The sequence below is a fragment of the Glycine soja genome, chromosome 5 (assembly GCF_004193775.1).
Source record: "Glycine soja cultivar W05 chromosome 5, ASM419377v2, whole genome shotgun sequence".
Taxonomy (NCBI): domain Eukaryota; kingdom Viridiplantae; phylum Streptophyta; class Magnoliopsida; order Fabales; family Fabaceae; genus Glycine; species Glycine soja.
This window is the reverse complement of record NC_041006.1, coordinates 28,473,309-28,499,934: the sequence shown is the minus strand read 5'-3', so window position 1 is coordinate 28,499,934 and position 26,626 is coordinate 28,473,309. Positions and strand designations below refer to the sequence as shown.

Below are 26,626 nucleotides of genomic sequence, written 5' to 3'. Positions count from 1 at the left end.
TTATAAGGTATCAGGAAGAATATAATGATGCTATATATAAACAAATAAGACCTACTGCAAATTATATGTTTTATATTAAAGAAAAAGTGTTCTAATATAGCAAAATGAATTAAAATTATTTTGTTTTTCTTCCATCTGTATAATTTATACGTAATTATTGTTTGAGTAGTTTGTGAACTAAATGAATAAAATTGCTTTTCTCACATAAAATTGAGAAATCCTTTTAGTTTCACGGATTAATTGATTATAACCATACGTTTTACAAGATAAATTTATGAATAAAAACTCCACAGTTGTTCAATGCTCCAAAAATCCAAATACAAGCAGCAGCAAGATAAACTAGTAAGAAAATCAAGGGAGGCAAAACTAGCCCAAAGTCATTATTACAACAATGGAGAACAAACAGAGGGAAGGAGATTTAATCTAAATAAATAAGAAAAGCGAATGACGACATTAATCCTAGAAACAGCTTATTTTCCCCCACACATTCGGGCTTGGGGGGACCATTATAGAAAAATTGATGGTAACAAAACAATTTTTAGTCTTGATTTTACTAAGATCTTTTATCCTTTAGCTACCCACAAAAACAAAAAAAGGGAGGGGAGAGTCTTCCTTTCACTTTGTTCGTGTAATGACTCTGTGAGTTAGATCTATCAGGGCTTTCCTTGATTTTCTTACATCCTCGTCGTCACTCTCCGGTAAGGAATCAATTGCTGCTGCTGCAAGGTTAGCATGCTCCACGGCTAGCTCCCGTGTCCTCTGTATACCTCGGCTTTTTCCTAGATACTCCAGAGCCTACACAAGCAAAATTACAAATACAAAAATATGTGATCTTGCTAACAAGTAATAAGCAAAAGTATTAAAGTGATAATTGGTTAGGAAGTTTGTTAGGTAGAGAGTTCTTAGTTTGTTGTCTATAGTCTATACTAAGAAGGGGAGAGAAATTGAAGGGAAATTTCACTATTTAGTGTGAATCTCACACCTCCTTCACTCTATTTTAATTCAAATATTTGTTCTCTAATCCATTCCATTACACTCCACTCCACTCAACCAAACCATACCTTAGGGTTGAAACATGTATTCTAACAAATAAATATAAGTTCGTATGATGTGGCTTTTTGTACAGCACACGTTTAATTTAAATAATAGATCATACAGGTTTAATAGTAGTGTAGGTCCCCGCGAAAGATCCTGATATTTGCATTCCTGAACTTAGAAGTGATTATGGTACGAACTAAAAGTGTATATATGACTTCAAAAAAATATAGATGAAATAAATACAAAACTCATCATACTTACACATATAAAATCAACTGCAACCAATCATGTTATACACCCTAATTGCCAAATTAGACGTTTAGCTGCTCAAGCAACATATCTGAATTCTATTTGTTTCGTTATCCTACATACATGAAGAACGGCATTCATGTGGAGTAAAGCTTTAAATTTATTATCAAAGATGCACCTTAAGAAAATCAGGGAAAAATTGACCTCACTTTACAGGGATAGTATTCTGAACCACTTTATAGAGAGGCCATCAATGATCTTTTTGAACTAAAATCTTAAGTTGATATGTACCAAAAACCAATTCCAACCCCCTTAAGTGATAGATTCAGCACTATCAGAGATCTAAACGTAGTTATTGCTTTTGTTCAGAGGCATAAGAACAAATTATGTAGAATAAGTGCAGCCAAGCAACATAAATTAACTTACAAGATCAACATTTGCAGGGTTTTCGAAGCCCTCATCAACAATTGTACGCAACTGAGGGAACTCCTCCATGGCAAACAATATTGGAGCTGTAACAATTCCCTGCAATAATTTTTTGGACCAACCCCAAGTCACAGGATAGTATATACAAAGCACAACAACAGATCTCATGAAGAATTAAAGGCAAGGCAAACCATATAATCATAATTTTTATTTAAAAAGAAAAGAATTTCTTTCAAATGGAACCAACCCAAAAAAGGATTGTAACTGTTAGGATAGAAATTTAATCAGGGTAAAAATAAATTCCTAAACGCTGTCCAAAACAGGATCAAGAAAGAAGCAAAATAAATTACACATTTATTTACAGATATTACATGAAAACTGACAGAACTATACTGGACTTTTATTATTATTTTTTAATTTTCCCTAATTTGGTAGGATTTTTTGGAAGATTCTTATTTGTAATAGAATTTAACTTAATTGTAGGTTAATACATATTTTTTTATTACTGAATTACAAAATTGTAAATTACAAGAAAGATTGTTATTTATTCAAACCTAACCATAAACAATACAACAACAACAACAACAACAACAACAACGCCTTATCCCACTAGGTGGGGTCGGCTACATGGATCAACTTCCGCCATAATGTTCTATCAAGTACCATACTTCTATCCAAATCATTAAGTTCGAGATCCTTCTTGATAACCTCTCTTATAGTCTTTTTGGGTCTTCCTCTGCCTCGAATTGTTTGCCTTCTCTCCATCTGGTCTACTCTCCTCACTACAGAGTCTACCGGTCTTCTCTCTACATGCCCAAACCACCTAAGTCTATTTTCCACCATCTTCTCTACAATAGGCGCTACTCCAACCCTCTCTCTAATAACTCCGTTTCTAATTTTATCCTGTCGAGTCTTACCACACATCCACCGCAACATCCTCATCTCCGCTACACCTACTTTAGTCTCATGTTGGCTCTTGACCGCCCAACATTCTGTTCCGTACAAAATCGCCGGTCTTACCGCAGTCTGATAAAACTTTCCCTTTAGCTTGATCGGTACCTTTGCATCACATAACACCCCCGATGCTTTTCTCCATTTCATCCATCCTGCTTGAATGCGATGATTCACATCCCCTTCAATTTCTCCATCATCCTGTATTACCGACCCAAGATATTTAAACCGTGTGACTTGAGGGATAATATGGTCTCCTATTTTCACCTCTGAGTTAGATACCCTCCTACTTTTGTTGAACTTACATTCCATATACTCCGATTTGCTTCTGCTTAGGCGAAAGCCATGTGTTTCTAGAGCTCGTCTCCAAGTTTCCAACCTCTCATTCAACTCCTCCCTCGACTCTCCAAGGAGGACTATGTCATCTGCAAAAAGCATGCATCTCGGCGCTATCTCTTGGATTTGTTCCGTGAGGACATCCAGAATTAAGGTAAAAAGGTAGGGGCTAAGGATGGACAAACCTAACCATAAACAATGTCCATCAAAAATCATATATGCATCATGTAAGCGTGGACAAACCTAAAAAAATGAGGGATTGTGGTTCTATACATACAGTGTACCATTTTTACAAATTTCACCATCAACAAGGATTCATGTTTCATAGGCTTTCATCAAAATATTTAAATCATAACTGAACATCAAAATCAAGAGTGGATGAAATTTAAAATAAGAATAAATTATGAAATTACATGACGAATGTCTGATAAAGAACCCTTTCCAAGGGAAGCTGATGTGCCTGTGAAATCAAGCACATCATCTATCAATTGAAATGCCAAACCCTGCAAAACAGTGGAGAGGGAAATAAATTTCAAGGAAATTCATAAACAGAAACATACTGTACATAACATGTACAGACAGGAAAATAGATATTAACTATATGTTGCCAGATGAAATGGTGGATACATCCGTAACACTTAGCAAGAGGGCAAACAAAGTAAGAAAAAAAATATTAACTTCATTTTCCATTAATTCTCTTTATGCAAAGCATTCAACTATTAAGCATTAAACACACTATCTACAATAGAAAACATCATACTTTAAAGAGTAAATCTATGAATAATTGAATATACAAACCAGATTTTTTCCATACTCAAAAGCAAGCATTGCAACTTCTGCTGTTTGCCCTGCAAGGATGGCTATTGCCTTGCAACTATTTGATATTAAAGATGCAGTCTTGTAGTAGGTCTTTTGCATATAATATTCCATGCTGAAAATATAAACAATTGTGAGAAATCAATCTAACCATAGATAGGTGCCTTATATGTCCACATTTTTAAGAATTAGGACTGATCTATAATTGTGCGTTTGTGCAAAGGAAAATCAATGAATCTTTATAAAGAAAACATTAATTACCGATTACTGATACGATACAAATTGTATAAAGCAAACACTAATTTCCTAGCAAAGTAAACACATACATATATGACAGAAACAGACTCGAGCATACCTACACCGTTGATCAGATGTTGTAGTCATTTGCATGGTCTCCCCAGTTACAAGATGCTCTACAACTTTTGCCAATAAAGATACAACCTACAGAGATGAAGTCCTTAGGCAGATGCCAGAAACAAAATTGTGTGCACCATCAAGGAAACTAGATACATTATACATCTTTACAATTTTATATGTATACACAGCATATTACCCATTTACCTTACCTCTGTGTTTTTCAAAGAGGCAAGAGCAACACAAGCCCGAGAAAGCAAAAAATCTCCAGCCAACACTGCCAACTGCATTTTTGAATAAAAAAAACCTCAAGCAAGGTGCACCCACCATGTGACAGTATGTATTAAGTAAATATAACCAAACAAAAATGAACAGATGACATATAGGCAAACGAAACACAACTTCAGATATACCTTATTGCCCATTACAAAATTCAATGAACCAATACCACGTCTAGAATCTGCATCATCCAGTACATCATCGTGAAGAAGGCTTGCCACCTGTGACAACATTATGCCAACATTATTTTGTAATAGTGATAAATATTTTTTTTTCTTAAATTGTATAAAGAGGCACTTTCACCATATACCCATCAATTGGATATTAATACACAAATCTCATGCCTAAGACTAAAAATTTGAAGTGTGAAGTTTTCAGGATTGGACATTTGCCGGTTACCCAAAATAATGACTGAGATAGGCTCTATTACCATATTGTAACTGAGAACAAACTTGATCTAACTCAACCCCAAAAACTAGCTCAAGAGAGAAAGATTGTTCAAGTCATTGCCCATATGCTACTCTGATGTGGAATCTTAAAAAGTGTACAATAATGATAATCTTAATTGACAGAACAAATGGAACACTGAATTTAAGATTACACCAGCATGATTCTCATTTATCATGTACAGTATTTTTCAGTTTGTTAACATGACTAAATATAAATAATAAATAACTGTCTCTTCAGTGATCAACTACAAGTTTTATACATTTAAATGTAAATTGGAAGATATTAATATCATAAAACTGGAGGGTAAAGACTAAGATATCTATAGTTCAATCTCTGCTTCAGAGAATCTTTCTCATAGGCATCAGGAACAGGGAAACACAAATTTGGTCGTAAAATCATTTTCCAACAATCCGAAAGGTCAGGCACAGTGGCTCCAGGGGTTTATCAAAGTGATATTTTTCAAATGGATAAAAGGAAAATAAAACAAGGAGGCACAAGATATTAGGCAAAAAAAAAGTAAACAGAGAGAAAGAGGCTAAAATTTGCAACAAAGTTGTTTAGTAGTCTTTTTGCCTGTCTGAAATTGATATTCACTTTCCAGAGAAACAACTAAGCCTTATCCCCAAAATACATTGATCAAAGTCAAACAACGCCACTAGGTTCTATGAAAACCAAATTTACAATAAACACATTAAGAGCAAGATTTTTTTAACAGTTTCTCCTTAAGTCTTCTCCAGTCTTCCTCTGTTGATTTTCTCATTGGAGCCTCTGTTGCTCTTCTCACATGGCCGAGCCACTCTAAGCAAGTTTTTGTCATCTTCTCAACAGGTGTCACTCCAACTTTATTCCAAATACATTCATTCTTGACTTTTCTTTTTATCATATGATTCACTTGCTCTCACTCATCTACTGCAGCAAGCATAATCACAAATAGATAGAGACCACAATCACCATCCCACGCTTTCTTCAGATTTATGATTAGTAAAAGTCCTTTCTTCAAACTCTGACTACCAGTTAATAAACTGAGTAAGTGCTTGTTTCACTATTTGGACAAAACCTTCTCTAGAAGCACTTCTAAGAGAAGAAAATAAGAAGAAAAAATGAAATGGGCCTCTGCATAAGCTAATACCACAAGCTAAAATTAACTTAAAAATAAGCTAATTTTAGCTTATGTATAAGTTAATTTTTGAAGTTCTCTCATACAGCTTCTTTAAAGGTTGATTTTTAACTTATGCATAACTAATTTTAGTTTACGGAGAAACTCATTTTATTTTTAACAGATAAAGAGCCCAATCCATCCCAAAAACAACATTGTGCAGCAGTAGAAATGGGCCACAATGCACACTCTGCTACCTCATTTTTGCATTACAGAAATAACTGAATAATAGCTGTAAATAGCTAGCATTCTTCTAGAATATGTTGAGCTGTGTAGTGGTTATTCTCTTGTACTATTTTCTGACTTTTATTCATTCTTATCCACATGCTGTAGCAGTATATATATAATGTACATTTCTTTTATCAATAGACAAGAAAATTCATTCCAATATCCTCTCTTTCTTTCCTTTCTGTCTTTCCCTTTTATGGTATCAGAGCTTTTCTCTGAGATGTCAGGCTCAGCTTCTAATACGTCCAATCCAGGGTCCGATGAAAATTCTTCAAATCCCCCACCAGACCCTACCCAAAATCCTTCCAGTCCATATCACATCCACCCTAGTGAAAGTCCCTCATCAGTCATTATTGCTCCAGCCCTCGTTGGCAACAATTATCATTCATGGTCGCGGTCATTTCACATGGCCCTTGTCTCCGAAAACAAAATGGGGTTCCTCAATGGTTCCATTCCAGCCCCTGCTGCCACAGACCCGTTATTCCCTCAATGGGAACGATGCAACACAATCATCATGTCCTAGTTATTAAACTCTCTATCATCTTCCATAGCTCAAAGTGTGATCTACCTTGACAGAGCTATCGACATCTGGACTAATCTTCGTGAACATTTTTCCCAAAGCGATTTGCTCCGTATCGCAGAACTTCAAGAAGAAGTCTATGCCTTCAAACAAGGCACTCGAAATGTCACCGATTACATCACTGGCTTAAAAGCCTTATGCGAAGAACTGGATAATTTTCGACCCATGACTGCTTGTGGATGTTCTGCCAAAACATATCATACACAAGACTTCATCATCAGGTTCCTTAAAGGTCTTGATGATCATTTTTCAGTGGTTCGGTCTCAAGTGCTCCATATGGACCCCTTACCCTCCGTGAATCGGATTTTCTCCATGGTCATTCAACACGAATGTCAACAACCTGATGCTGTTTTTTCCACTAATGAGCCTAACTCATTTGCCAATGCTGCCATGGATAGAGCTCGAAGTACCACGAACAAAGCCAACTCCTCCAAAAAGTGTGGCTATTGTCATCGTCTCGGCCACACAATGGACGTTTGCTATAGCAAGCATGGTTATCCACCGGGTCATGCTTGTTACCCCGGAAGGCCAAAATTTAATCCTCACACTGGTTCCTTAGCTAACAGCGCCGTCAGTGATGCTTCTTACGCTAAGGAGAAGGAGACCAATGAGGGCTTCACTCAAGATTCTGGGCTTAATCTCACTAAAGTCCAATTTCAACATTTAATTAGTCTTCTCCAGCACACTCCTCCTTCTGGTAGTTCGAGCTCAGTAGACAACAACCAGCCCAAAAGTGTCAATCTCTCTCTAAAAAGCCCAATCCCTTCACCTGGTTCCAATTTGGGTATCCTTTTATTTTTTGCGCCACCACACACGTCCTTTCTCACACACATGCAATGTCTTTTTCTTCACACTCCACCCCCTGGATTGTAGATTCAGGGGCTACAGACCATATTGCATCTTCTCTTGCTTTATTTCAAGTCTATACCAAAATCAAACCCATTAAAATAAATTTACCCAATGGTGCCTCTGTCACGGCAAATTTTTCTGGAACCATACAATTTTCTCCTTCCTTTGTCATACATAATGCTCTTTATGTCCCAGAATTTAATTTCAACCTTTTATCTATTTCCAAATTGCTTTCTAGTCTTTGTTATAAACTCATTTTTTCTCATGATTCTTGCCTAATACAGGATATGAACTCCTTGAGGATTGGTTTGGCTAAACTACAACAAGGTCTCTACCACTTGGTAATCAGCAAGGAACCTTCAACCCTACCCACTGTTCCATCCTTTGTCAACTCCTCCACCACTAGTCCTATAACCATGAACAACATTTGGCATTTTAGATTAGGACATTTATCTGGAAAACGTCTTCATGTTTTACATGAACAATTTCCTTTTATTTCCAAAAATTTCAATGAAACTTGTGATGTTTGTCATTTGGCTAAACAAAGAAAATTGTCTTACTCTCCTAGTAATAGTAGAGCCTCCAAAATATTTGATTTAATTCACATGGACATTTGGAGACCCTTTTCTAAAGCTTCCATTCATGGTCACAAATATTTTCTAACTATTGTTGATGATTATAGTAGATACACTTGGGTTGTTCTATTAAAATCAAAAGCGGAAGTTCATTCGAATGTTCAAAATTTTATCGCTCTCGTTGAAAATCAATTTGAAACAAAGGTTAAATGTATTAGATCAGACAATGGTCCAGAATTTTTCTTAAAAGATCTTTTTTCATCAAAAGGAATTTTGCACCAAACAAGTTGTGTTACCACTCCACAACAAAATGCAAGAGTTGAAAGAAAGCACCAACACATTCTCAATGTTGCAAGAGCACTCATTTTTCAATCACATGTACCAATTCATTTTTGGTCCTATGCCATCAAACATGCTGTCTATCTCATTAATCGTGTTCCTTCTCCTGTCATTCAAAATAAAACTCCTTATGAGTTCTTACACAAACAGCAACCAGATTTTTCCATGATTAAAATTTTCGGTTGTTTATGTTATGCGTCCACACACACACACCATATAAAATTTGACCCGCGTTCAAGACCTGATGTGTTCTTAGGTTTTCAAAATGGCACAAAAGGTTATGTTATTTTGGATTTGGATATAAAAGAAATTTTTATTTCAAGAAATGTGCTTTTTCATGAAATGATTTTTCCTTTTGCTCCAGATAAAGAGCCCAATCCATCCTTGTCTCGTCCTAGCCCAACTTGGTCTTCATCAGACACTGATTTCCACTCACCCATTATCACCCAAGAGTCCCAACAAACATGCAGCAGCCCATATTCATCTACAGAAAGTGTCTCAGCCCCAAATTCACCTCTCATGACCGATTCGCCCAATCCATCTGGTTCCTCCTCCCCAAATGCAACCATGCCGCAACATAGCGAACCAGACCAAACAGCGCCCCTTCTTCGTCGCTCAACTTGCCCACATAACACTCCACCTCACCTTGCTGATTACGTCTGCAATTTTATGCCAACCCAATCATCCACAAAGTGTTTACATCCATTGGAATCTGTTCTTAGCTACACCTCTGTGTCTCCTTCTCACCGTCACTACCTCATGTCATTGTCTTCTGAGCAAGAGCCCACTAATTATCAGGAAGCTATAAAGCAACCTTGCTGGAAGGAGGCTATGAAAAGTGAAATAGAGGCCCTAGTGTTGAATAAGACTTGGGATCTTGTTGAAACTCCTCTGAATGTCAAACCGATTGGGTGCAAATGGGTGTACAAAATCAAATGACGACCAGAGGGGACTGTGGAACGCTACAAAGCCCGTCTTGTAGCAAAGGGATTCACACAGATTGAAGGTATCGATTATTTTGAAACTTTCTCTCCTGTTGTAAAGATGGCAACCAATCGACTTGTTCTTGCTCTGGCTTCTGTCAATAGATGGCATCTTCAACAGCTTGATGTCAGTAACACGTACCTACACGGTGAACTTTCTGAAGATGTCTACATGATTGTTCCTCCTGGTGTCATGGGTCACTGCAGTTTACAGTGTTGCAAATTAAAGAAATCTCTCTACGGTCTAAAACAAGCGAGCAGGAAATGGTATGAAAAGCTGTCTCTCTTACTCTTATCTTGTGGATATAATCAAGCTCATGCTGATCATAGCCTTTTCATTAAATCTGCTGCGCATGATTTTACTGCTTTGATCATATACGTGGATGACATTGTTTTAACTGGGAATTCTGTGCATGAGATTGCCCACATTAAGCAGATATTACATTCACATTTTCATATAAAAGATCTTGATCTTTTGAAATATTTTCTGGGTATAGAAGTTGCTCATTCAGATGCAGGAATCTCCTTGTGTCAACGGAAATACTGTTTAGATCTCCTCAAGGATTCTGGTATGACAGGATCCAAACCATGTTCTACACCCATGGACAGTGCACTTAGTTTACATCAAGATTCCATTGAACCTCTTGCTGATCCGCTTTCATACCGAAGACTTGTTGGTCGTCTATTGTATCTTACAAGCACACGTCCTGATATCACTTTCGCCACACAACAGCTAAGTCAATTCATGGGCAATCCTACTCAGATGCATCTTCGAGCAGCCATGAGGGTCCTTCATTATCTCAAGAGCAGCCCCGGGACAGGTTTGACGTTCAGACGTGATTCTCCTATCCAAATTCTTGGTTTTAGTGACGCGGATTGGGCGACTTGTGTTGATTCAAGAAGGTCTGTTACAGGGTATTGTTTCTTTCTTGGAAATTCCTTAATTTCTTGGAAAACAAAGAAGCAAAACACTGTATCTCGCTCATCATCCGAAGCTGAATACCAAGCCCTTGCTTCAGCCACTTGTGAGTTACAATGGCTGAATTTTCTGCTTAGAGATCTAAATATCCCTTGTTCCAAACAAGCTGTCTTCTACTGTGACAATCAAAGCACACTGCATATCGCAGCGAATCCCGTTTTCCATGAGCGGACAAAACATCTGGACATTGATTGTCACCTCGTTTGTGAGAAACTACAAGCTGGGTTGATGCGATTAATTCCTGTGTCATCCTCGAACCAGCTAGCTGACATCTTCACAAAAGCTCTCCCTCCAAGGCTATTCAGCTTAAACTTATCCAAGTTGGAGTTAATCAACATCTTCCCACCGCCAACTTGTGGGGGGCTAACAGATAAAGAGCCCAATCCATCCCAAAAACAACATTGTGCAGCAGTAGAAATGGGCCACAATGCACACTCTGCTACCTCATATTTTTGCATTACAGAAATAACTGAATAATAGCTGTAAATAGCTAGCATTCTTCTAGAATATGTTGAGCTGTATAGTGGTTATTCTCTTGTACTGTTTTCTGATTCCTTTTATTCATTCTTATCCACATGCTGTAGCAGTATACATATAATGTACATTTCTTTTATCAATAGACAAGAAAATTCATTCCAATATCTTCTCTTTCTTTCCTTTCTGTCTTTCCCTTTTAATTTTTTTCTTATTTCTTTCTCATAAAAATGTTTATGGTCTGGATAAGCTAATTCAAACAAGCCATGAGTTCAGGTTTATATCCCCCTCCCTCCCCTCCTGGAATTGTCATCATACAATCAAGAGCCAAAGAATCACACATAAAAAAATAAAAGCAAGTCTACCAGTGAATAATGCTGGTCACTGTACAAGTAAAAAGACAGATACAAAGAAACCAATACAATCAACTACAACATTCTATACCAAAAAAGTAAATGAAAACCCATAGTTTTAAAAACCAGATAGGCTGGTCCTACTGGAAACTGGTCCGGTCTATTAACTACAAAAAATTAGTGCAGAAAATTGGTACTCATCGAAAAACCGGTACAGAATTGATCATACTGCTGAAAATCAGTGCAGAAAACCAGTTTGAATCGGTATATTACAAAAAAAAAATCATTTTTTATTTAACCTAAAACATTTTTAAGACAAATAAAAATACATATGTAAAGATTACACAGATATAAATTATTTTTCCAAATATTATTATTTTTTACTCTATAAAACATAATTTAGTCATTTATATTAATCTATAATATTTTATTACTTATAATATTATATAATATTAAAAATATAGATTTAATCAATACTGGTTCGACCATAGTTGAAGTGTTGAACCAATAAACTGTGAAGTGTGAACTAGTACTTTCACCGGTTTGGTTTTTAAATATTAGTAAAAACAGAAAATCTTTTAGCCATTGTCAACATGAAAGAATAAAAAAAATTAAACTAATAGACAGAAGCAGAATAGGCAGTGCACCAAAGATAAAAATAAGTAAAAATGTAAAGCAAAATTGCAACAAACTCTTCACATATTCATCTTTTAACTTTATCATGCAAAGTTATTGGCATTCATATAATTAAATATATAAACATCCAATATCCCCTAAATAAGTGTCATACAATAAAATTTAATATTCTAAAGCTAATATTATCAGCAGTATCATGAAAGCATTACTTGATAAAAGAAAATTTCTGAAGGACTTACATGAATCATCTCTGTTATTTCAGCTATGCGTTGTTGTCTTGAACGTACATCAGTTGTCAAAGTACCTCCTACCTCAACAGGAGGAGGTGCTTCGTGTATTGATAGATTTAATGCAGTTGACATTAACAATAAAACCTACAGAAACATCCACTTGTTAACCTGAATACTGTACGTGAAAGAATGAAACAAAACTAACAACGGATAATACAGGAGAACAAAGACATAAAATAACAAAAGAGACATTTTATCACCTTATAAGTTATAACTATATGCACACTTTACACAAAAAAAAGATGGAGAAACAGTAAAGCTATCAGAGTTAATTAGCACCATGAAGTGAAGAATTAAGAATGCTAGGAAGGCCTCCTGATCCAGATGTCATAACAATTAACAAGTAAAACAAGTTTGAATAGCAGTTGTAGCTATTGTTAAAAATATCCTAGTACCCGACATAGCCCAAACTACTAAGGGCACCTTGCATTTTTCAATGTGTCCACTAAGGGTGCATTTGGAAGAGTTTATTTACAGCTTATTAAGACTTATTTTATGATATAAGCATTTGTGTAAGTGTTTAGGAGAAATTATGAGAATAGCTTATGATGTCTATTATTACAAGCTGTTTTTAGCTTATTTCAATAAACTCAATAAGACAACTAGTAAAAACAGCTAAGAACTTAGAACTTAAAACAGTATAACCTCATTACTTCTTTGATTATTAAAACAACTTATAAATAAGATCTTGGTTGATAAAAGTTTATTCAATAAGCACTTAATTAAGATATTTACCCAACCACACACTTAAAGCATGTGTCAACTGTCAATGATCATATTTCACAGAATGGGATAAACCTGAGCTCGTGATAGAACAGAGGAGATGAGTCAGTATGTAAGGACGTGTTAGCTTGCTTGTATTAATTTTAAAGAGCAACTTGAAAGGCAAGTGATGGTCAACAAATTCACAACTTTCCAAGTATAAGTTAACAGTAGTTTAGTTCCTCCTACAATGATGATATGCAAATATCAATCCAAAGAAAAGCATTGCTGCAGAAGGATAAAAGATCTGCAGCAAATTGTTGCAAAAGCCTACAAGAACATCTGCATAGCATTGAGAATATGCTTACTGTAGGGCGAAATCTTTTTCCTTCCACTCCAATTTTGAAGAAGTATTCGGCAGCTGAGGCAAGCTTAGGAACCTGTTACATAATACCCAATTCTCACCATGAATTAGACCATATTTCTAAGTAGAAAATGACTCAGGACAGATCTTTTGATTCAATGCATACACTAGAAAGTAAATGAAGAACAATCAGATACCTCAGCAACTACCATTGCTCGCAACTTGTTACCAAGAAGTGACAGTTCATCTGCAACCAGTGAAAATGGATCATGTTCATCCTGAGAACAGTACATGTATCATAATGGAGAATTAGGTATAGACAAACAATTGAAAAACACATATAAAGGTCTTCAATGAAATCTTTTATTTTATAAAGGGTGTGTTTGATTGTGCTTTTTTTTTTTTAGTTTTTAAAAATAAGTTTTCAAAAACTAAATTTTAGAGAGTAGTAGACGTGAAAGTGTGCAGAAACATGATCTATAATTTTCAAAAACTATCAGTACTAGTCAAACACAAAAAGGTTCAAGTTGTTCCTCAGAACAGTTCAGGAATAACTCAATGGATATAATGAGATTTATATTCCTTATAATCATAATTGTTAATCACACGCTATAGTGTTGCTAATGCATAACAGCCCTAGGCCTCTATCCATTTTCATGTTGTGGATATCATGGCTGCTATCATAGCAATGTAAATTGTGTGATTTCGCAGCACTAGCGGGAGAAACTTAGATTAATGGTGAAAACCCCCTGTTTATGCCCACAATACTGTGCAGCTTAAGGTTTATTTTGAGGGACAATTTCATGATTTCACTTCCCTTATTCAGGGTTTGAAATTGAAAATCCTATTCTGAAACTGTCATGCAGCCTTGTGTCTTTGAAACATGACCCATTATTGTCTGTTACCATCTCCAGCCATTTCTGACATTTTCCGGCTCTTCCTGATGTTTTGAGCCTTGCTCTGTTCTCTGGCACTATGTCCGATGTTTTGTGCTGCTGTTTCTGTTCAGTTCACTCTCTCACTGTCCCCTTATCTCAGAGATTGTTCTGGACTTTCATTTTGTTGCAGAAAATGTTCTCTTACACATCTCTTATGATTTCATCTTTGATAGTTGTATCTATTGCCAACATATGAATGTCTAATTTTGGATAATATTTAATATTTGAGTGCTGCAGTGCACGTATGGACACCTAATATAAAAGGATGAACCAAATTACATATAAGTTATGTCAACTATTACATCATTCGATAACTTTTTATTAGATAAATTTATCTCAAAATCCACCAGTGGGTTGAAAACTCTTATCATATAGATCATACCTACAAAAATTTATATTAATCTAAAATTCTTTAATATTCCATTGATATGCATCAAAATTGATGATATAATTCAACGGTTGGATTGATAAAAAAACACATTTTGTATAAATTTTTTGATGGTGTAACTTGTAGTGTTGTATCTACAACTTCACAGTAGCAGTCATCCCACCATAGCAGTCTCAGAGTTGGCCACTCCACACTACTATCCAGGATTGATAACTATGCTTATAATGCTCTTGCCTTTTTCCTTTGAATAAAATATACATATGAGCGCACACATACATGCACTAACATGATTACGGAAACTCTTTGTAACTTGGGATTTTTACATCATTCGTTAGAGAATTTACTACCTTAGGAGTTTAGACATGAAGAATATAAATGCTTAATTGAATTTTTAGTCTCTTGGGTATTCCGATTGCGCAATTTTTGTCTTTGAAGTTCAAATTACACCATCTGAGTTCCTCAATTTTTCTCTTATTTACAATCAGGTCCCTCCACCCTGTTTCCATCCAATATTTAATTTGCTCAAAATAGAAAGACATTCCTTTTGTTGTTCATTGTTGTCATAAAAACAATAATTTACCCACAAGCATCATTAACACAATTAAGTCAATACAGTTAAAACACCATTTTAGGTCATTGTAGTTCAAATAGTTTGTATTTTTAGCTGATACATTGTATTTACTCACTGCCATGTCAGTTTGTCAAGTCAGCTAATTCCGTTAAATATTAGATGGAATAAGGATGGAGGGACTTAGATTGTAAAAGGGAGAAAACTGAAGGGACTCAATTGGCATAACTGGAAACTAGGGAATCAAAATTGCACAATCACGAAACCTAAGGGACTAAAACTGTAATTAAGCCATATAAAAAACATAACTTTGAAAATATAGAAGAAGCAAGAAATAGGGTTCACCTCAACTATGGAGCTGCTTTGATGATGGATCAGATATCTACTACTATGCAATGCTGGCAGGCCCTTTGAAATAATTAAACTTCTCATAACCTGCATCACACAAGAATCATTTACAAGTAAAATTAAGTATTACAAAACATTTTTCTTCAGATAAAATAACATGTTATGAGAATGAAAGAAACTACATAACTGAAGGACAGAAGAAAGATAAGATATTATCTTTAGACAAATTGATAAGGACAGCCACAATCAAGTTTTCAATTGGATACTAACTCCAACATACATTCAGATAATGGAGAAAATTTCCCCTTCCCCAAATAGTCTCTTGGAAATGGTGCAAAATGTAGTTTGATCTCCAATGGGGTTGCTTAAATTGGTTTTTAAAGTTAAGAAACTTGAGAATACCATTGGATTGGAGCAAACAAGTTTTTAAAGTTCTTATAGAAGTTGCTTATATAAGCAACTGCCACTAAAGTTGCTTAAAAATTAAAAAACAATTTGCTAAGTAAAAATGATAATTTTTTAGTAAGTGGAGAGATAAAATGGAATCCACTATATTAAGTTAAGAACTCAAGTTGGATTCTACTATTGGAATAAAAATATTAGTGAGTATACTTAAATTCTATACGGCAACAAGGGACCACCCAAAACAGAGTTAATCCAAATTGAGTTCTTGTATTAGAGATTCTCTTAACCAATCTGACCTAAACCATTATTACAATAGAGCTCTCAGCTCTCTAGAACCTCCATATCTATCAAAGAGACTCCTCAAAGTAAGAAACAATCTACCAAACACAAACCTTCATCACTAAATTATACTATTTGACGCAAACATAACTGTTGGCCACTAAAAACATAAATTTACCGGACAAGCATAGTGACCACAACAGATTCTTACTTCATCCAAATGTACAACAATAACCATACTAAAAGTGCTTAACTTTCTATTCGCAACAAGACAATTGGAAGCCTTATTAAAAAAACTCGGAGTTCTATCGTTATAACACCAAACACTTGGTAGGCACATCGCTCAAGTTTACCAATAGAAAATTCAGAAAGCAGTTATCCCGAATGCCACATTGCCGAAGCCATTCCAATTGAGAGAAAAGGGGCGAAAGCAAAAGCAATAAAGTTCGAAACTTTAAATCGAACCACAACCAATGAAGGATCCTAGAAATGCGCATGTTAAGTAAAACAAAAGGGTCGAAAGCTGAAAACCTGTTGAGTAGAGTCTCCACCACGTGAATGAAAATTGTGCAGCGAAAGGAAGCGGTGGTTGTGGTCTCCGATGGACAGAAACCACCGACATGAGTTGAAGCTGCCTCTGAGGTTTCTCGATATCCGAGAAAACAGCATCGTATTCGACGAAAGACTCTGAGGCGGCGATGGAGAAGTGGGATTAGTAGGAGCCGTCAAAAGAGAAAGAAAGAGGGAGAAACAATTAAACAAACTCCAACCACCGTTTATTATGAATTAGAAATGTAGTGACGACGCCGAAGCACAACCATATACTCCTTCATTTTTTCCTATTTTCTCGCTGACTACTAATAAACCATTTTTTAAGGTTTGTCAAGGCGAGCTACGTGCAATTTTGCTCGACCGTTCCGGACCCAACCCCAAAGGGTTAATTTTGTGAGCACTTTTATTTTATGAACTCGTCTAAAGAAAAAGGGGAAAAAATATATCTAAGTGCATAAAAACCCTTTTGATTTGTATTTGTATTTTTTGTTTTTGTTTCTTATTTTTATTTTTTGAAAATTATTTTTATTTTTAAAAGATTAAAATTCTAAAAATATATTTAGTTTGAATTTTAAGAAATAAAAACACTAAAAATACATTTTTAAGATGATATGTATTTTTAAATTTGCTTAAAATTATATTTCTTGTGGTCGCGTTTTTATTTTACCTAAAATTAGTTCTTTATTTCAACTGAAAATACTGGAAACAAGATTTTATTGTTTTCATTTTTTGATTCGTTTGAGAAAATATTTTTACTAAAAACATTTTAAAAAATTCAATCAAACACATTTCTATCACCATTTTTTATTTCCAATAAAAATGAAAATAGAAAATAGCCAAACCAAACATCTTCTTATTGTTTCCATCTTAGTGCATACTAAAAATGTAAAGACATATTTACATGTCTTTTTGTTGTTTTTTTTTTGTTAAGTATGGTATTATATATCTTTGATTTTTGAGTGGAATTTTGAAATATTAGAGTGTATTTCATAAGAATTAAATTTAAATTTTTTCTTACAAATTCAATGTGTTAACAATTGAACTATAATAATTGTTAACAATTGAGCTATAATAATTTGGATCGTTGTTATTGTTATTTTGTTTTTTACAGCTATCTTCTCATTATGAATTCGTTTAGTGAAAAGGCAGAAACAATTAACATGTCTTCTCGTATTAACAGGTTATAATAATTTGTTAGTACATATTCTCAAATTTTTTGTACATATTAAATCCTGAATTGAAAAAAAAAATTCTTTTTAAATTAATATACAAATACCGACAAAATTTGACTTAAAATACTATTATAGTATACAATAATTTGAGATCAATTTAGTTTAATAGATAATTTTGTAATTAATTTTCTTAATTTAATTTATAATTAGTTTAGTTAATTGTTTTTCTCTTTAGTGTAAAAATGAATTGATTGATTTTTTTTTTTAAAAAAAAGAGTAAACAAAAATACCATAGCCTTCAATGAATATAAAATGAAATTTGATAGTTTGAACAATTGTTTCTCGTGAAAAAAATAAATGAATAGAGTTAATAATTATTACACTAGTGAATGTAAATAATCATAGAATTTAAATAAGATAATAAAAGAATAAAACTTACAATTAATTAGAAAAATTAAATAGGTATTTATACCATCTCACAACATGCCATACCAGCTGCCTAAAAAAAAAATAAAAATGCTATACCAGCCGTACCGTGTCAACTATGTGTCAACATTTTACTCTCCACACTTTACATTAGAGTAGTCTCTAACCCGTGCGTATGCACGGGTCACTCGATTAACCAAACTTCAAAGGTTGATGTTCATCTGAATTTGAAATCCATTTTTATGCGAATTTAAAATCTGTGCATACACATAGATCACTTGATTAAGGAAACTTGATGTTCATGCAAAACAATTGTTTCAGATCACAAAATTAACAAACTATATTAAGATGAATCTCACAAGGCTCAAACATAATAAACAAAACAAGTGTTTAAAACTAAAAGGGTTAAAAAGTAAAAAGAAAGTGTAGTTAAATTGAGAATTGAAATTTCAATTAAGTCAAATAGTTTTTTTTTTATAAATATATCACAGTATGTCAATTATAATATAAATTACTCCATATTTACATTTATCAGGTCACATAACAATTGTTAATTTACAGTTAAACACTTGAATTTCAAGCACCTCAACAATGACCACACTATTTTCTCTAATTACCTGAAATAAGAGAAAAATTATCAATTTCAAATCCATGTTCATGTTCTATTAACTGCATTTAAAGAAGAAACTATAAACATATAAATAAACAATTCTAAATACAAATCTATTAAAATGCTGAAATGAAAATATATCCCATGTGAAAAATAAATAACTTTTAAAGTGCCACAAATTTAAAATTACTCACTATTAATTTTTAAAGTGCCAAATAGATAACTTTTTATATAATTACTCACCATTGTATATGTCTGATTTTAAAAATAAAACACAAAAAAGGATATATAATAAGTTGAAAAGTTAATAAGATAAAAAATAAACACATTTGCTAAAGTTAAATCAACAACACATAATAATAATAATAATAATAATAATAATAATAATAATAATAATAATAATAATAATAATAATAATAATAATAACAAAATAAATAAATTACTTAATTAAATACAAAAAGAGAAAATAAGGAAAATTGCTACTTTTCATTGCACTACCGACACGATTTGTCTCCCGTGTGAATCTCAGCATTAAAGTTGGTAGAGTATTTTCAATTACAATAAATAAGAAATTCAGAGTATAATTTGTTTTCACCCATAAATATAAAGAGAAATAACTAAAATACACAGAAGATCAGAAATATATTATGTAAATAAAAATGCAGGAAGCAATCACCAAGATAAAAATAGAAACATTATTAATTAACTGAAAAAGAAAAAGGTGATTTAAAAAATAAAACATAAAAAAAGATATATAATATGTTGAAAAGTTAATCAGATAAAAAAATAAACACATTTGCTAAAGTTAAATCAACAATACATAATAATAATAATAATAATAATAATAATAATAATAATAATAATAATAACAATAATAATAATAACAAAAGAAATTAATTAATTAATTAAATACAAAAAGAGAAAGTAAGGAAAATTTTTACTTTTCATTGGACTACCGACGCGATTTGTCTCCCGTGTAAATCTTAGCATTAAAGTTAGTAGAGTATTTTCAATTATAATAAATAAGAAATTCAGAATATAATTTGATTTCACCCATAAATATAAAGAGAAATAACTAAAATACACATAAAATCAGAAATATATTATGTAAATAAAAATGCAGGAAGCAATCATCAAGATAAAAATAGAAACATTATTAATTAACTGAAAAAGAAAAAGGTGATTTAAAAAATAAAACATAAAAAATGATATATAATAAGTTGAAAAGTTAATAAGATAAAAAAATAAACACACTTGCTAAAGTTAAATTAAGAACACATAATAATAATAATAATAATAATAATAATAATAATAATAATAATAATAATAGCAACAACAAAATTATAGCAGTAGGTCACTCGATTATTATTAGTAATAATAACCAATCTCCCTTTTAAATTTGTGGCACTTTAAAAATTATTTATTTTTCACATGGGATATATTTTCATTCCAGCATTTTAATAGATTTGTATTTAGAATTGTATATTTATATGTGTATAGTTTCTTTCTTAAATAACACTGATATTCGAGCACTATGAATTTATATATGAAATCCTCTTTTGACATGTCTATTCCCATTGTGTGCAGGATTATTTTTAGTAACACTTTATTTAATTAAAGACCAAACCTTATTTTGTAATCATCAAAGCTCAAGGGAACATAAATATTTAACTTTGTGTATATCATTTACGTTGAATTATCTATGTAGCCTTATGCTCGTAATTTTTTAATTTGCAAATGCTTTGGCCAGTTCTTTTGTGGCATGAAGTTTTGTAATATGGAAGATGATATAACCAACAAAGTTTTATATAAAAGAGCATAACAAAGCAAAAAATGATCAAAACATAAAATGTCAATTCATTCCATTGATCATTTTAAAAAAAAAAATAGAAGAATAACAATCATATGAATTAAGAGAACAAATAAAAAATTAATAGCAACTTGAAGAACATGAAGACACAGGTAAATGATTAATTAAATTTATGATAAAAATAAGAAGGAAAAAACAATAACCTACCAATAATATTTCAAAAAGACAAATAAATTACAAAATTTATAACATGCAGATACAATTGATGGAGTGGTCACTTCTATTAAGGAGCCAAAGTGTTCTTTGAATTGAGGAATCTCACTGCAAGAATACAAATGGCTGTACTCATTTATCATCTAAAGAAGTGTAAAATAGACCCAAAAGAAGACAATTCACCCAATTACCTCAAAGCTCCTTCCTTCACTATATGTTTGATGTAATGTTCCTGCATAAGCAACCATAACATAATGAGCAGACACATCAATCAAAGAAATATAATGTAAGTAAAATCATATCAATTATATATATCCAAGATTTTCAATTAACTTTGACTTAAATAAACTGAAGGACCACCAAATTTTATAACTCAACTCTATAGCAAGGTGCAATCTCACTTTTCTGAATTTGTAATCCATTCCTCATTTTTGGGGGAAGGCTAACCTCTTCTCTACAGCCTACCAGGTCCATGTAACCAAACCAAATTCTTAGAACAGCAAGAGATATATTACAAAAATTATTACCTTTCTTGTTTTTGATAACCAAACCAAATTCTTATAGCAGCAAGCCTAATTTTAAAAATGATATATTTTCAAGAGAGTAAGCAAAAAGAAGAAAGATTCATCGCAAGTTCATATCCATCAAGGCATAACAATCTCAACATATGCAGTGAGCTTAAACACATTTAGAATGTTTACACATGGATATAGTCATTTTCTTGGTAACACCCGTGCATATGTTGATAGTAGTTATGAATTTTTAAGATTAAAAACTAAAACTTCATTTAGGCATTTCATCAAACACATAACTTACAACCCATATGGGGAAGATGACGAAAAAATTAGCACGGGAAAATAAAAAAGGAACCAAAAACAGAGTTGAAAAATCACTAAGAAAAAATAACTATTATTAAGAAGAAAACATGCATAACAACAAACAAAATTAGAACCTTGCAAATAAAAACAAATAGTAATGAAAGAAACATGCATAACAGCAAAAGAGGAAAAAATGTGCCTGTTGGATGCTTCTTCGTCGATAGCCCGGCAAAATAAAAAGAAACCAAAAACAAAATTGAAAAACCAATAAGAAAAAATAACTATTATTAAGAAGAAAATATGCATAACAACAAATAAAATTAAAACCTTTCAAATAGAAGCAAATATCAATGAAACAAACATGCATAACAGTAAAAAAGGGAAAAACTTTCCTGTTGGATGTTTTTTCATTGATAGCACGGAAAATTTAAAAGGAACCTCATTTTTGGGGGAAGGCTAACCTCTTCTCTACAGCCTACCAGGTCCATATAACCAAACCAAATTCTTAGAACAGCAAGGGATATATTACAAAAAATATTACCTTTCTTGTTTTTGGTAACCAAACCAAATTCTTATAGCAGCAAGCCTAATTTTAAAAATGATATATTTTCAAGAGAGTAAGCAAAAAGAAGAAAGATTCATCGCAAGTTCATATCCATCAAGGCATAACAATCTCAACATATGCAGTGAGCTTAAACACATTTAGAATGTTTACACATGCATATAGTCATATTCTTGGTAACACCCGTGCATATGTTGATAGTAGTTATGAATTTTTAAGATTAAAAACTAAAACTTCATTTAGGCATTTCATCAAACACATAACTTACAACCCATATGGGGAAGATGACGAAAAAATTAGCCCGGGAACATCAAAAAGGAACCAAAAATAGAGTTGAAAAATCAGTAAGAAAAAATAACTATTATTAAGAAGAAAACATGCATAACAACAAACAAAATTAGAACCTTGCAAATAAAAACAAATAGTAATGAAACAAACATACATAACTGCAAAAGAGGAAAATACGTGCCTGTTGGATGCTTCTTCATCGATAGCCCGACAAAATAAAAAGAAACCAAAAACAAAATTGAAAAATCAATAAGAAAAAATAAATATTATTAAGAAGAAAACATGCATAACAACAAATAAAATTAAAACCTTCCAAATAGAAGCAAATATCAATGAAACAAACATGCATAACAGTAAAAAGGGGAAAAACTTTTCTGTTGGATGTTTTTTCATTGATAGCCTCGGAAAATTAAAAGGAACCTCATTTTTGGGGGAAGGCTAACCTCTGCTCTACAGCCTACCAGGTCCATATAACCAAACCAAATTCTTACAACAACAAGAGATATATTACAAAAAATATTACCTTTCTTGTTCTCAGTAACCAAACCAAATTCTTATAACAGCAAGCTTAATTGTAAAAATGATATATTTTCAAGAGAGTAAGCAAAAAGAAGAAAGATTCATCGCAAGCTCATATCCTTCAAGGCATAACAATCTCAACATATGCAGTGAGCTTAAACACATTTAGAATGTTTACACATACATATAGTCATTTTCTTGGTAACACCCGTGCATATGTTGATAGTAGTTATGAATTTTTAAGATTAAAAACTAAAACTTCATTTAGGCATTTCATCAAACACATAACTTACAACCCATATGGGGAAGATGACGAAAAAATTAGCTCGGGAAAATAAAAAAGGAACCAAAAACAGAGTTGAAAAATCACTAAGAAAAAATAACTATTATTAAGAAGAAAACATGCATAACAACAAACAAAATTAGAACCTTGCAAATAGAAACAAATAATAATGAAAGAAACATGCATAACAACAAAAGAGGAAAAAATGTGCCTGTTGGATGCTTCTTCGTCGATGGCCCGGCAAAATAAAAAGAAACCAAAAACAAAATTGAAAAACCAATAAGAAAAAGTAACTATTATTAAGAAAAAAATATGCATAACAACAAATAAAATTAAAACCTTCCAAATAGAAGCAAATATCAATGAAACAAACATGCATAACAGTAAAAAGGGGAAAAACTTTCCTGTTGGATGCTTTTTCATTGATAGCCCGGGAAAATTAAAAGGAACCTCATTTTTGGGGGAAGGCTAACCTCTTCTCTACAGCCTACCAGGTCCATATAGCCAAACCAAATTCTTAGAACAACAAGAGATATATTACAAAAAATATTACCTTTCTTGTTTTTGATAACCAAACCAAATTCTTATAGCAGCAAACCTAATTTTAAAAATGATATATTTTCAAGAGAGTAAGCAAAAAGAAGAAAGATTCATCGAAAGTTCATATCCATCAAGGCATAACAATCTCAACATATGCAGTGAGCTTAAACACATTTAGAATGTTTACACATGCATATAGTCATTTTCTTGGTAACACCCGTGCATGTGTTGATAGTAGTTATGAATTTTTAAGATTAAAAACTAAAACTTCATTTCGGCATTTCATCAAACACATAACTTACAACCCATATGGGGAAGATGACGAAAAAATTAGTCCGGGAAAATAAAAAAGGAACCAAAAACAGAGTTGAAAAATCACTAAGAAAAAATAACTATTATTAAGAAGAAAACATGCATAACAACAAACAAAATTAGAACCTTACAAATAAAAACAAATAGTAATGAAAGAAACATGCATAAAAGAAAAAGAGGAAAAAACGTGCCTGTTGGATGCTTCTTCGTCGATAGCCCGACAAAATAAAAAGAAACCAAAAACAAAATTGAAAAACCAATAAGAAAAAATAACTATTATTAAGAAGAAAATATGCATAACAACAAATAAAATTAAAACCTTCCAAATAGAAGCAAATATCAATGAAACAAACATGCATAACAGTAAAAAGGGGAAAAACTTTCCTGTTGGATGCTTTTTCATTGATAGCCCGGAAAAATTAAAAGGAACCTCATTTTTGGGGGAAGGCTAACCTCTTCTCTACAGCCTACCAGGTCCATATAACCAAACCAAATTCTTACAACAACAAGAGATATATTACAAAAAATATTACCTTTCTTGTTTTTGGTAACCAAACCAAATTCTTATAGCAGCAAGCTTAATTTTAAAAATGATATATTTTCAAGAGAGGAAGCAAAAAGAAGATAGATTCATCGCAAGCTCATATCCATCAAGGCATAACAATCTCAACATATGCAGTGAGCTTAAACACATTTAGAATTTTTCCACATACATATAGTCATTTTCTTGGTAACACCCGTGCATATGTTGATAGTAGTTATGAATTTTTAAGATTAAAAACTAAAACTTCATTTAGGCATTTCATCAAACACATAACTTACAACCCATAAGGGGAAGATGACGAAAAAATTAGCCCGGGAAAATAAAAAAGGAACCGAAAACAGAGTTGAAAAATCAGTAAGAAAAAATAACTATTATTAAGAAGAAAACATGCATAACAACAAATCAAATTAAAACCTTCCAAATAGAAGCAAATATCAATGAAACAAACATGCATAATAGTAAAAAGGGAAAAACCTTTGCGAGAAACAGGAACGTTCCGATAATAGGAACTTGCGTGAATGATCCTAACACCGATTTTCATGTTGGGCCGAGACCAATTGTAAGCGATTGAACGTGAAATACCACTGAGCCACAGACACCCTGATCCAAATAAAAATCGCAAAAAACACAAAAAGATACTAAGAGGTGCAAAGCTTGCATGCAAATCCAGATAATTAAGAACTAAGGAAAATGCATAAAAACTCATAGAATTTCCTCTAAAAGTCTGAACAAAATAAAAAAATATGAGTTTTATGGAAAAACAACAATGAAGCATAAAAAAAACACAAAAAATTAGACAAAAAACGATGATAGATTAACGATTAGAGATTGGCGATAAGCAAAAGGGGCTTACACGATCAGTATGTATATCCTTTGTAACCTTTGATGGCTTCACGAATCTCGTTCCTGTGGAGGAAAACGATGACAAATTATTGAAGGAGATAGAAGGAAGGGAAAAAAGAGAGGAAAAGAGACATGCACAACCTCACATATTGTATTGCAAAAAGCGGGTGGCTTCAACATTCTGGGGAAATTTCAGTTTCCGAAAAAAAAGAGAAAAGAGAAAGAGATAAACAGAGGATGATACGTGGAGTTGGCAGCAGAAAAAAAAAAGTTCATAGGAAGACACATGGCAGTGAGGTGTCACAAAATCAAAGCAAAGCTGAGGGCTATAAAATGACCAAAAAACAAAAAAAAAATGGACAGGTGTCAAGCTCTCAGCTTATAGGTATTTTGACCAAAAAACCAAAATTTTGGACAGCTGTCAACCTCTCAGCCATGGGTATTTCAGTATTTTCAATTTCCTTTTCTTTTATATATAGATATAGATGTCTAAATTCTAGAGAAATTACATAATCTACAAGTGCTAACGCCATCTAAAAATAATGAAAATATGTACATGGCCCATCTTCCATGTGTTACGAATAGCAATTATTGCCATACATTATTGTAAATTGAATGCAGTTACGTTTGCAAATATAAACAAAAAAAGAAAAGGAAAGCTCATCACCACCGGGTCTTTTCATAAAGCACTACCTCAGACTCAGTTCATCAGTGTCCTTATTCCTTAAGCTCCCAAAAAATAAGTTTAAAGCCATTCACCAATTTCTTGGTCTTTTTCACTCTTGTATTGCTTTGCCTGGT

The 26,626-nt window shown here is 32.9% G+C and overlaps 1 protein-coding gene and 1 long non-coding RNA gene across 3 annotated transcripts; both read right to left on the bottom strand.

The window, feature by feature from the left end:
• Positions 1 to 240: 240 nt before the first annotated feature.
• LOC114412445 (solanesyl diphosphate synthase 3, chloroplastic/mitochondrial-like) lies at positions 241 to 17,250 on the bottom strand. 2 transcript variants are annotated; one of them, XM_028376342.1, is made up of 13 exons: positions 17,107 to 17,250; positions 16,865 to 17,020; positions 15,647 to 15,736; positions 13,605 to 13,685; positions 13,412 to 13,483; positions 12,291 to 12,425; positions 4,584 to 4,670; positions 4,383 to 4,454; positions 4,172 to 4,257; positions 3,799 to 3,931; positions 3,414 to 3,503; positions 1,714 to 1,812; positions 241 to 795 (listed from the first exon to the last, which is right to left on the bottom strand). In XM_028376342.1, exons 2-13 carry the CDS (start codon positions 17,000 to 17,002, stop codon positions 616 to 618), a joined length of 1,263 nt encoding a protein of 420 aa, XP_028232143.1. In that variant the 5' UTR covers positions 17,003 to 17,020; positions 17,107 to 17,250; the 3' UTR covers positions 241 to 615. The 2 variants fall into 2 exon arrangements, with proteins under 2 accessions (XP_028232143.1, XP_028232144.1); XM_028376343.1 differs by having other exon boundaries at positions 13,605 to 13,654; positions 16,865 to 17,240.
• A 3,786-nt stretch (positions 17,251 to 21,036) lies between these two features.
• On the bottom strand, positions 21,037 to 26,112 carry LOC114412444. Its single transcript, XR_003666746.1, has 5 exons — positions 25,967 to 26,112; positions 25,836 to 25,888; positions 25,457 to 25,582; positions 21,308 to 21,348; positions 21,037 to 21,224 (listed from the first exon to the last, which is right to left on the bottom strand). It is a non-coding gene; the product is annotated as an uncharacterized LOC114412444 (long non-coding RNA).
• Positions 26,113 to 26,626: the final 514 nt, after the last annotated feature.

Coding starts and splice junctions, on each gene's coding strand:
- LOC114412445 (XM_028376342.1), bottom strand. CDS start 17,002: ATGCTGTTTTCTCGGATATCGAGAAACCTCAGAGGCAGCTTCAACTCA. Junction 13,686..15,646: donor AAAGCAGCTCCATAGTTGAG/GTGAACCCTATT, acceptor TACTGTTCTCAG/GATGAACATGATCCATTTTC. Junction 13,484..13,604: donor GAGCAATGGTAGTTGCTGAG/GTATCTGATTGT, acceptor ATTATGTAACAG/GTTCCTAAGCTTGCCTCAGC.